Source organism: Gossypium arboreum, chromosome 5, assembly GCF_025698485.1.
Source record: "Gossypium arboreum isolate Shixiya-1 chromosome 5, ASM2569848v2, whole genome shotgun sequence".
NCBI classification, from domain to species: Eukaryota; Viridiplantae; Streptophyta; class Magnoliopsida; order Malvales; family Malvaceae; genus Gossypium; species Gossypium arboreum.
In genome coordinates, this window is record NC_069074.1 from 90,831,359 (window position 1) to 90,843,971 (window position 12,613).

The window sequence follows — 12,613 nt, forward strand, 5'->3', positions numbered from 1 at the left end:
TATTATGGGATATTATCTTTTAGGAATATCTAAATATATTGTATATCTTTCTTTTAGGCATATATTTAGGAATATATTATATATCTTTCCTATTCTTACGTAACTCTTGCTTTATAAATATTATGTATACTCTTAAGAGGTCAATCAATAAGATTAAAAGGATTACTTATCCTGTCATAAAAATAGATTTATTTAAAAATATTTAGATTTATTTAAAATATTAAGTTTATTTATATTTAAAAGTATTTAATAGATATAAAAGCCTCTTAGTTAATTTTGTTATGAGGTATACATTAGTGCGTATGAATTTTTAAATGTATATTTTTAAAATATTTATTTATTAACTAGAAAATTAAATTTTTTTGGAAAATGACGATTAATATATTAGTATTAATATATTAATTTTGTTTGGAATAATTTCATTATAAGTTCTAATCATATCGCTATTTTTTACTCAATGTCTAGAACTATCCATAACTCTTCCCCAACCTATAAATAGAATGATAAATGCGCTTCAAACACACTTGACTCCATACCAATTGAGCTAAAACTCAATCAAGTAGTATCAATATATTAATTATAAATGAAAATTTAATTATATAAATTAAATATTTAATGTGTCACATGTAACTTAAAAGAACTATTCCAACAAATATTTTTATATAAAAATTCTTGCTATAGATTATATATATAATATGATACAATAAAACAATTAAAATTAGATTATGTGGCATCTAGTGTAGGGAAGGAAAATTTTATAGTATTTTAAAGTTGCAATTTAAACTATCTAATTTAAAATTCTCCATTTATATTAACCAGTGGTTAAAGTTTTTATCAAATATTGTAATATTGTATAAAAAAATTATCTACTTTAAAAAATTATAAAATTATTTAAAGACATAAATTAAAAACTTTTAATATTTTAAATTTTTTGTAACTTATGATACTAACTCAGCTTGATTAATCAAAAATCAAAGCAAAAACTATCTAATTTAAAACAAATTATGAAATTATTTGATAACATAAATTAAAAACTTTTAGTATTTAATCTTTTAATTGGTATCAAATTAACTTGTGATATCAATTCAGCTTGATTAATCGAAAAATCAAAGTCGAAACTATCTAATTTAAAACAAATTATAAATTTATTTAAAGATACAAATTAAAAAATTTTAATTTTTAAAACTTTTAGTTGATATCAAATTAACTTATGATACTAATTTAGCTTGATTAATCGAAAAATCAAAGTAAATTTAAGTCGGTTACTTCAACCAATTTAAAAATAATTATTTATATATTTATGCTAAAATTATTCTAGACTATAACTAGATTATAGTTCACTCAAACTCACATGTGAATAAAAATATATATATATATAAAAAACAATTTTATAAAAATAATAATATAAATAACAATTAAGACTTTGACTGAAGAGTAAAGTATAATGTTAAAAATTATAGAGGTTTAATTTCAAATCTTATTATGTGCATATTTTTATATAAAATATATAAAAAGACACTCAAAATATGCAATTTACCTTGTAAAGTAAAAGTAACTTCATCATTATCCAACAAAGTTGGATGCGCGGTTAATAATAATACTGAACTTAACAAAAAATTTAATATTTATAGAAATATAAATAAATAAATGAACTAATGAATGGTCAAATTAACTGAATAAATCTATTAAGAAAAAGCCCAATTTGATGGGTTCGATCAAATTTAAAGCCATTAATACTCACACCTATATTCAAATATCTTTTCTAATCAAGTCTTAGTTTAATTGAGATAAACATTGTTGGCATTGCAACGAGATTCATAAAGATCTTGAAAAGACACTAGATTAAACCCTTTTTTTATGAATTTATTTTCAATAAATTTGTTTGTTTACGGTAGATGGAAAACACAAGCTATTTGTATTAGGAATAGCATATAGTTCTTCTAAAACACCCTTTGAAATCCATCTGTAAGTTGCCTCAGTATAATGTAAACCATCCCAACTCACATGTGAAGAAGGGTCCTTGCAGCTTGTCGTTAATGGCGGATCCCCGCATGCCACTGATGCACTGTAATTGTATCGACCTCCCCCTCCACAACATGATCTAAGTCTTTCAGTAAATCCTGTAATCATTCAATATCAACAACAACAAAAAAAAACCATATAAACAGGCTGAAGTAAATTAGTATTAAAGAGCAAATTAGTTCTTTAGTAGAAAATTTTATTCATTTCTACTGTTAAAAATTGGTTCTTGTATGTTAGAGTGAGGTATATATGGCCGAGCAGTGTAACTGTTTGGTTATTTTGTCATCAATGTCAATTTTAACAGTAAAAATGAATGAAATTTTTACTAGAAAAGATCGATTTGCTCTTTAATCTAATAGATAAAGACTAATTTATCTATTTTTTCAGTAAAGGGGATGAAATATAATCTAACGTCTAATACAAAGTTCTCTATAATACTTTTTCCTGACAGAAAATATTCTTGAACCATTGGTTTAGATATACTATAAGGTATAAGCCTTACCAAATTGGTTCCGGAATGGTAGAAACGCATTGCAATGTTGTAATAATCTGCGTAAATGATGTTGACATTTCGATGAAGCTTGCGCATCTGATCGAGCTTTTTCTGAAGCTGTTCGTTGTGGAACTCGGAGAATTGGTTCAGCCATGTTATGCAACCAGTTAAAGGATCATAATCTGCCATATCGGAACCTTGAAAGTATGTGAGATATGCTGGGGAGCATCCAATCGGAAGGTCTCCAGGGACCAAAATTGTGACCGCCCCTAGCCCTATCAACTCCTGCATAGCATTGTTTATCAACTAAAAAAACTTTTTCTGGTATGAAGAAATTCTGTAAAAGATTGTCGTTAATTCAGACTCAGGCATGAGTGTTCGATAAAATTATATATCCAACACAGGTATGATAAAATACAGGCATGTATGCGACATAGAGTATATTTAGATTTTCCTAAAATTTTCAAATATTTGAAGGATCTTTTAAAGTCATATTACAATATTTATATGTTGGATCAGAAATATTTTTAGGGGGAGTCGAGATTAAGTTATATATTTTTTATAATAATTAAAATACAATTTGATCCTTGTATTAACTTATATCGTTATGGTTTTCAAAAAATTTCTAGCATTTTGAAGGTAAAGTATAATTTTACTATATATTAATTTATGATTTTATAAATTTTAGGATCTAAAGCATAAATTTCCCGTTTTAGGAGGGTCAGGGCCCTTGTCTAGCCGTCCCTTCACCCTTGGTTGGACATGAGTGTTGAATACGAATTTTTCAAAGTTTTTTATGTATTTGATGATGTTTCGAAATTAAATATTATATTTATATGACAATATATAAGTGTCAAACACGAGTATCTGTCCAACACGAATTAATTTGTTACCGTGATTGCTGAAGCAATGGTATCAACAGCAAGAGGAACAAAGTGTAGAATCTCCTTAGTGCTTTTACCTTGAAGGAATGCATGACTGTAATCATTTCCTCCTATCTCTCCCATCACTATTAACGACTTCTTGAGGAATTCTTTGCAATCTGTGAGTCAAACCACATTGCCATTAAAAGAAATAGATATGTTAACTTTACAATCTTTCCTTTTAAATATAAGAATTAAATATTAAGTAAATTCTATAAAACATAACAAAAGTAGGAGATATTTGGAGAAAGGATTGTATGAAACAGTGACGCCATGTCATCTGTATACCTTTCTAATGATTTTATGCCACATCAATATTTTTATCCTGAATTTCAAGATTTTATCTTGAATTTTAGTATTTCAATTTGAATTTGATTTTATTAGGATAAAATCCTAATGTGGCATAAAACTATTGGGAAGGGATACAGATGATGTGGCGTCACTATTTCATACCATCCTTTCCCGAGACATGAGATACTGTAGCTAAACACTATAGATAGCTCATATCTGCTACGGTTTATGGAGACATCCTTACAGTTTTCGTAGTTGTTATTGCCAACAACTTCAATTCACAACATATCTAAAGGATTAGAGTTGCACATCCATTCACAGATCGACTTATATTTCGTACTTGATCAGTTTGCAAAATTTTATTCTGTCTAGGGCTTAGGGTCTATCTGCCATATTGAAATATTCATTGTTTTGCCTAAAATGCCTTTTTCTGGAAATTGTCGAGTCTATAAGAGAATCTGGACTTGAAATGGGATCTTCTGTAAGCTTCTTCTTGCCATAATGGCAAAGGCATTCAGAGTCATTCTTTGAGCATTTGATTTGTAGTCCTAAAGGGAAAGCACAGGGGTTTTGAGGCTCTTTGAATCTGAACTATGTTCATGATCTATTTGTGCTCATTGCAAATCATATCAAGGGCCTTATGCATAATTTTGTATAGATCTCCAAGGAGAACAATGGAGATAGAGAGGTTTCTTGCAGCTAGTAGGCTTTAAGTTTTCTCATTGAGTTGTTTTGGGATTGATATGAGGAACACTTACTATAGTTTGATATTGTCGAGTCCTTCAAGTATGAAGTAATACTTAGAGAAGTTTAGTAATTTCTATCAAATGAAGAGAACAACATTTCAACTTGAAAATTTGCTCTCGGATCTTATCAATCCTATGGCCTTGTTGTCCGCAAAATAGTGTAGCTAATTCTTGCATAGCTTGTTTGTATCCTCCTAATGCATCCAAAACTCTTTGAACATTCCTATTAATCTTGCAACAAACTACAGTAGGACTAAGTTTGTTGTAGCACCTACTTTGAATAGTTCAATGTACGTCCACGCCTAGTACTCTTGAAATCGTATATTCCATTTGCTCGATGGAATGTCATCAATGTTTCTACTTGAGGTTCAATGAGAAACATCTAGGGAAGGCATTCTTTCGGTATAGTTTTATCACTATCACTAGGTATTATGGAGTCTTTTGTATATCCTTGGGAGGAGTACTCAGAGGATTCTTCTATGTCAATGACTAGTAGGTTATCCCTAACCAAACCATTTAGTATAGAGGAGAATACACTCGGTGTATCTGCTTCCTTTGTCATCAACTATGTTGGTTGCTTGGATGAAGCACCAATTTTGGATCTAGAAAGCTTGTTGCAGTTTTGGGCCTAGTTGAATTTGGTAAAGGAGTGTTAATATGCCTTTTCTTTTACTTTTTCTTTCTACAGTTGTTGTTATTCCTATTTGAACTTCTAGACCCATGCTTTAGTAACCTTTACACCTGGTGGAGCCTGCTATGCTTCTAAGTTCAAGGGAGTGAAGAATAGATCTCGTCGAACAAGAGGAGATGACAGTAGAGAATGTGTTGTCAGAGGAGTTGACTAAAGATGTTGGGAGGAGTAGAAAGGAATATGTCATGGTGCCTGAGAAGTTTGAGGGTATGTATCAAACATCCTTGGCGCTAGCTGGTAGAAACTTTTAGCTTCTTGCTCTTAAACCTTCTGGTTGTATTGCCATTGTAAATCTAGGAATTGCTTTTGGAGAGATCTAATCTCTGCTTATTTTTCCAGACATTGTAAATATGAATCATTGGCTCGTCTTTAAACTTTGTTGGAGTTCCTTATTAAGAACATCTAGTCACATTTGGATCTCATAGATTACATTTTGAAGTGTCTGGAGATGGTGGTCAAAATGTTCATTGATCTGGTTGATCTTGTTTTCAATTCTTTAAAGGTTGGCATTTTGTGCAATGGATTTTGGGTTTACTAATTTCAAACTTCTTCTAGTGCCACTACTTTCTTTTGGTTTCTCTTTTCGTCCCTATCATTAAGGTTAAGGGCTTTCAATATGTGTCTTTTTTTGTTTCTTTGGTAATCTTGTAATAGAAAAAACTTTGTGTCATGCAGGGTTTTTGGTTGGATCTTACAAACCTAAGAAATCTGTACCTTCTGTTTTTTTTGTCTTTCTTTTTCAATGTACGCTAGTCCTATAGCATAGCAAGGGTGTGGCTTTTATCTTCTTAGTTTTGGAGAAGGTGAAAGTGTTGGCCCATCTGCAGGAAGAATGTCCTCTTGCACTATGGAGGTGGCGTGTATTTCACCATAGAGGTGGCGTGTATTTCACCATGTACTGGTTTGTGGTCTTGTCTAAGCGGTGCAACTCAGGGATCTCCATCAAGGTATCTTTTTGTAGAGTGTTTTCTTAGAAGAACATATGTTTTTGCTTTTATTTTTCTATCTTTAGTCCGATTGGTTCAAAGCCTGAGTAAGACTATCTTCATGGCATCCGTCACAATCATAGTTTATATCCCATGGATAATGTATAGTTGAGGAACCTTTGAAAAAATATATCAACGGTCCTTCAGTGTAGAAACTGTGATGATGTGTTTTCATCGACCGAGACCATAATCATATCTTGGTTGATACATCTAGAACCGCACTGTTTGAGATGTGAATACTGACTCTATCATGAACTAGGTTGGAAAGACAAGATGTGACCACTTTTCGATCAATTTCTTCACATTTGAATTTGGTGGTCACTGTTTTGTCCGGATTAGTGGTGCATGCGGCCTCCATAGACTGGATTGGCTTCATATTTTTATGAAACTTTTCATAATTTGCAATCCATGAGAAACGGAGTAGAGAGATCCATCTGTTACCTAGTTACAACTTTAAGAACATGTACACAAGTGACTAAGTTTTCTTGTACATCAAATTTCACGAACAGGATCTCATGTTTGAATGGGATGGAGTTGTCAATTGCATGATCTTTGTAATCCACTAGTAGTGGAGGGTTGCTTCATTTGTGGCATTGATCATTTTTGCTCCAACTATTTGGATCTAAACTTTGAGGCATTTGAGAAGTATTGGATCTTTGAGGCATCTTGAACCTAAAAGGGTTATCCTGGCAAAGTTGGTTGTCCTTTGGTGCCATGGTAGCTTAGAGCTAAGCTTAATGCTCCAAAGTGAATGTGAGTGTAGCCATGCTCAATCCATTGTTATAGAAGTCACAAAATGTTCTAATGTACTTACTGGGAGAATGCACTGGTCAATTTTGTTAACTGCATGTATGCCATAGGAGCTTGAGCTTTTGAACAAACTATGAATTTGTTATCTCGATCAACTCCAAGGTTTTCCGATTGTTGCATCTTAATATCAATTCTAAGTTCTTCGATCAACTCGGCAGTAAGGAGGTTTACTTGTTGTCGAGGTTTAAGATCAGTAGTCCTAGCCAATAGTGATTGAAATTGACGTTGATATTCCTCTACAGTCCCAGTTTGTTTCAAGTTGGCAAGTTCTCACAAGGGGTTATTACTCATAGGTGGCCCAAACCTTACATGACAACACTCTTTGAAGTGCCCCCAATCAGATTTGCCTCCTCTTCTTCCATTTGATCAAGCCACAATTGTGCCTCTACTAAAAGATGGAATGATGCTAAGCTTATTTTGTCTTCTTCGTTAGTTCGTTGATTGCCAAAAAAAAAATTTCATCTTTTCAACCACCCTAAAGGATCTCCAACACCATCATAAGTGGGAAGTATCGTGGCACCATACACCCACCGTGTTGTAAGTCTAAATTCCTTTTCCTACCTCCGTTGCTGCCCTATTCTTCATTATTCTTTTCAAAATCTCCTTTCGTTATCTTTTAGACCGAAAGAGATAATATCGTCACTTGCTCCTCTAATGCTTGTTGCCTTGTAGCCATTTGCTCCATGAAAGCCTCTAGCTTGGTTGTCAAAGTTTTTTTGTCGCCTATGACAGCTAGCTCGGATACCAAGTTGTTATACGCCAAGACCAAGTTGTTATGCGCCTTGGCGTAGAATCTAGTCATAGGTCTAGACGAGAAAGAATTCTTGCTTCGACCTATAGTTACTCAAAAGGCAGATTTGTCATTGACTGAACCCCCTCTCAAAATAACGTTTCTTTTTTTATAGAATAATTGATTGCCTCTTTATTTCATATTGGCAGCCTTTTATAAACTGTTAATAACAAAGGAAAGAGTCGTAATTAACATAAAATAGAATTCCTAACTTAGAGTTTATGAAGAAATAAAAACCTAATATAATAGAGAAAATAAATAAAATTAAAACTCTTAATAAAACCTGATATAATAAATAAAACTAAAATTCTTATTGCAATAAAAACGTCCATATCAAAATTTTATATAAAGCCTAAATAATTTTTAAAAGGATTGGTATGGGTTTAAAAGGGGAAGACGAGAGCCTTCTATTTCGTTAGATTCTAGGATATGGACGATTTCTAACCAATGAAACTAACAAGGAGGAGAAGATGGATGATGTGGAAGTTCACCTAGAATAAGGCGATAAGCCATTGGATGGTGGTGGGAAGAGAATGAAAGGAGATGGTAGGTGATTTTGTGACCTTTTCTCAGATGTTATGGTGATTTTATGCAATGGTGGAGTCAGAAAATTTGTATATCTTTTTACAATTTTACCATTTTAATAATCTATATCTTAATAATTTTAAAAAATTAAAATTAAATTTTTATAGGCTAAAGTGTAATGCTACTATTACTAATTTAAAATTTTATAAATTATAAAGAAACTAAATAAAAATCTTTCTATTTTAAGGGGGTTAGAACCCAGCCAGTCACCTTGGCTCCACCACTGAGCTTATGGATAGGAGACAGTAGAGTGATATATTGTTCCCGATGATGTGACGTTCTAGAATATGAATTTCTTGGAGATAACTGGGTAATCAATAAGCTTGAAGTTAGAAATTTCAATTGGTAGGTAGGTTTGATTTTTGTTTATCTTTTTCTCAATTCTTTTTTCTATATTTAATCTTGTGGTACTGATCTCTATCAATGGAGGTGCCCATTCTATATACCCTAAACTGATGGTAAGGAAAATGAGAAGGGGTTAAGGCTAAAAGAGAGTTATCATGGTTGAAATTTTTTGTTGGTTACTCTGCTATCTTAGCTAAATATTAACTCTTGATCCTATTTACATTTTGAACTACTGATTTTTTTCAAAATCTGGAAAGTTCATGTCCTCTCATTTTCCTTCCAAAACCAAACAGAATCCAATATAAAAGACACCAAAAAGAAGAAAAAACATACCTGAAGAAGATGAACAAAGAGAAGGCAAAACATCTTTGAAAAATCCCAATTCAACACCCAAAGAAGCATTTGTGAAGGGATTATGGATTCCTCTTTCTTTGAAAAACACATCATCAAGTGCTGTAGCCCCCACTACTGCAAAATTCACACCATTCTCTAAGTTTCTGGGTTTTCCATTTTCACCTCCAAAATATGGTGGTAAAAATGGAAGTCCGAATTCTTCAGCTGCAAAACCATGAAAAAAAATAAGGAAAAATATAAAGGGAAAAATAAAATTATACAATATAGACATAACCCATTTTAAAGCATGTAAACATACCAATGAAATCTATAACCAAGCGCCCATCAGAGCATCTCCCAGTTGGATAATCAAAGAAGGTTCTTCCATAAGGAGGAAAATCAAAGTGGAAAAGTTTTTTTGATTCTGAAAGTGAAAGTTGAAGCAAGTTGCCAGTATCAGCTAAGGAATCACCAAAGCTGAAGATTGATGTAGAGCATCCATTGACATGTGAGATTGTGATGATGGCTATGTTAATGATAAAGCTAATAATTAAATGGTGTTTAAACAAAAAAACATGATGAAGAAAAACCCATCTCAGAAAAGTAAAAAAAAAAAAAAATTCAGAGCAGTGCCTTCGAGATGCAGCTGGTGAAGTTCCACTCTGCCTACAATATGTTTTTTTAATACCCACCATTGACTTTCCAGATATCGTGTTAGGTAGACGATATGGTTCTCTGTTTGTTTGTTTTTTTAATAAATTACATTAACAGTTATTCAATTTTTTACTAGATAACAAAACTGTCACTATTTTAAATTAAAATTTGAGTGACTATTTTTTCAACTATTTTTAGCAATGTTTGTCTACGCTTTGGTAACTGCCATACAATTGCATTTAAGGTCTTCTTAAAACCAATGTCGAGAATACGATCAGCCTCATCAAGGACCAAAACCTGCTCATAGGCCAGAAGTCACTACCCAAATCAGCAGCTAACAGAGCGGTGGAAAATATCAAACAAAAAAGCGGAAACAAGCCATTAAAAAATTAATAACCAAATTAACTATACATTATGTCAAGTTGTTGACCTGAAGCTGAGAACAATCAAAATTTGGAGTCTCATCCATATGCTGAAGAAGACGTCCAGGAGTACAAACTAGAATATTCAGCTCATTCACCCGCTCTTTCTCACTGTCAACTTCCTTTCGAGCACCAATTAGAAGGCCAGCACTAAAATTATGATGCTTCCCAACAGTTTTTATTACATCAAAAAGCTGACCAGCTAGTTCCCTTGTGGGAGATATTATGATGCTGCCTACTCCATCCTCAGGACCCCATCTCTCTCTATGCAGCTTCACCAGGACCTGACATAACAATTGATTCAGCATGACTGTAATATTCAAAAAAGGTCCAGAAATACTAACAAAACAACACATAATTAGTTAGTTTTAAGATAATCCTGCATATCACAAAAGCCATCTGTCTTAGTTCATTTTACATCTCCATCTATAGACTTAAATCCACAAAATAAATGCCATTGTGCTTGCAAGATACTTAGGTTGAGCTTGAAAAAATTTGAATTCAATTCAGTCATTCAAAGTTGAAGTAACATACTCAATCAAGCCTGAACTAAGCTTTGAGCATCAACTTTCAAGTCGGGTTCGAGGTCGAGCTTAGTTCAACTTGATTACACCCTTCACTTAACACCTAACCAACCAAAAGCTACCCCAGCCCTCAAAATAACCTAATAATAGTCCCTTCTTTCAAAATCACAAAACCTTCCTCCTAATTTTCTAACAAAAAGAAAATTAATATTCATGAATTGATAAAAATAAATAAACTTTTAATAAGAAAACCCGCTAACCGGAATAACAAAAGCAAGAGTCTTTCCGGACCTAGTTTTAGCAGCACCGAGAATATCTCTTCCAAAAAGCGCTTGAGGCAAAGACGCCACCTGTATATCTGTCATATTCTTAAACCCACCTCCCTCCAACCCACCTGTATACAAATTTACAGGGTTTCGGTTCTCTCGTTGGACCCAAATAGCCAAATATCCTTTTAATTTTTAAAATAAATGAATTTTACATAAAAAAAAAAAGGAGGCAATATTTCGCGTTTAGAAACTCGAAAAGGTCGTGCCCTAACTTATGGGGTTTTGATTGTTCTCGTTGAATCTAAACAACCGAATATCCTTTCAAGAAATCAAAGCACAACTTTTGAATAAAAGGCAAACTTGTTTTCGAAGGTTCAAATGTAGTGTCCTAACTTACGGGATGTGATTTTGATATCTCGAGACAAGAGGGCCTTTAATGCTCGTTTCAATTTATTCAAGCATTTCTTTTTAATCAACATTAATAAAAAAGGGATCGTATTTTAAATTCTTTTCAAATTTTCAACTTTCGACGTTTAGACATTAATTAATCAATTAGGTACTAATTTTGGGCATTACGAGGGTGCTAATCGTTCCTTGTACTTAACCGAATCCCGAACTCATTTCCTTGAATTTCGTAGACCAAAATTGTCGTTTTAGTAAATCAAAACGTTTTATTAAAATGACCAAATTACGAGGTGATCCGATCACACCTCATAAAAAAGATTGATGGCGACTCCCACGTTTTCATTTTCAAAATAAAATGTCGACTGCTTTTTCAAAAATAAAAATGGTTTCGACAAGGTGGATGTACATAATACCTTTTTGCATGGTGATATTGATGAAGAGGTTTACATAAAGCTTCCTCAAGTTTTACCCCTAATAAGTCTGGAATGGTTTGTCCTTTGTCCAAGTCTTTGTATGGGTTAAAACAGGCTCCTCGGTGTTGGTTTACTAAGTTGGTTACTGTACTGAAAGGGTATGGATTTCTTTAATGATATTCTGATTATTTTCTCTTTACATACACTACGATATCTATACACATTAATGTGCTAGTCTGTGATGATGATTTACTTCTTTCTAGGAACAATTGCGCTGTAACACCCCGTACCCGAGACCGTTGCCGGAGTCGGACACGAGGGGTTAACAGACTTAATTCCCTTATTTTTACAGTCCATTTTAAAAATTTCCAGACTAGCTGGCTAACTGCGTCACTGTCATCTTAAAAATCATATCTTGAGTTCCAAAACTCGAAAATCAGTTCGTAAATTTTACCTGAAACTAGACTCATATATCCATCACAAAATTTTTTTCTAGAATTTTTGGTCGGGCCAATTAGTACAGTTTATTAGTTAAAGTCTCCCCTGTTACAGGGTTCAACTGCCCTGACCTTCATGCATTACGACTTATATATCTCCCTGTACAGGGCTTCAATACTTATGCCGTTTGTTTCTAAGGAAACTAGATTCAAAAATGAATCTATAAATATATGGCATGACTTCTAATTATCTCTGGTTAATTTATAATGAATTTCCAAATTCAGATCAGGGGATCCAGAAATTACTCCGGCCCTGTCCCACAAAAATTTAGATATCTCTTAAAATCCGACTCATATGACCGTTTTGTTTCTTCCATATGAAAGTAGATTCATCAAAGTTCGATTACATAATTTATTCACTATTTAACTCCATTCCTAATATTTTTAGTGATTTTTCAAATTCACACCGCTGCT

At 32.8% G+C, this 12,613-nt stretch overlaps 1 protein-coding gene and 1 pseudogene across 1 annotated transcript; both read right to left on the minus strand.

The window, feature by feature from the left end:
* Positions 1-1,666: 1,666 nt before the first annotated feature.
* LOC108451489 (GDSL esterase/lipase At1g28580-like) lies at positions 1,667-9,710 on the minus strand (annotated as a pseudogene).
* A 115-nt stretch (positions 9,711-9,825) lies between these two features.
* Positions 9,826-10,980, minus strand: LOC128292741 (DEAD-box ATP-dependent RNA helicase 32-like). The gene is made up of 3 exons (XM_053027660.1): positions 10,876-10,980; positions 10,100-10,375; positions 9,826-9,966 (listed from the first exon to the last, which is right to left on the minus strand). Exons 1-3 carry the CDS (start codon positions 10,978-10,980, stop codon positions 9,826-9,828), a joined length of 522 nt encoding a protein of 173 aa, XP_052883620.1.
* Positions 10,981-12,613: the final 1,633 nt, after the last annotated feature.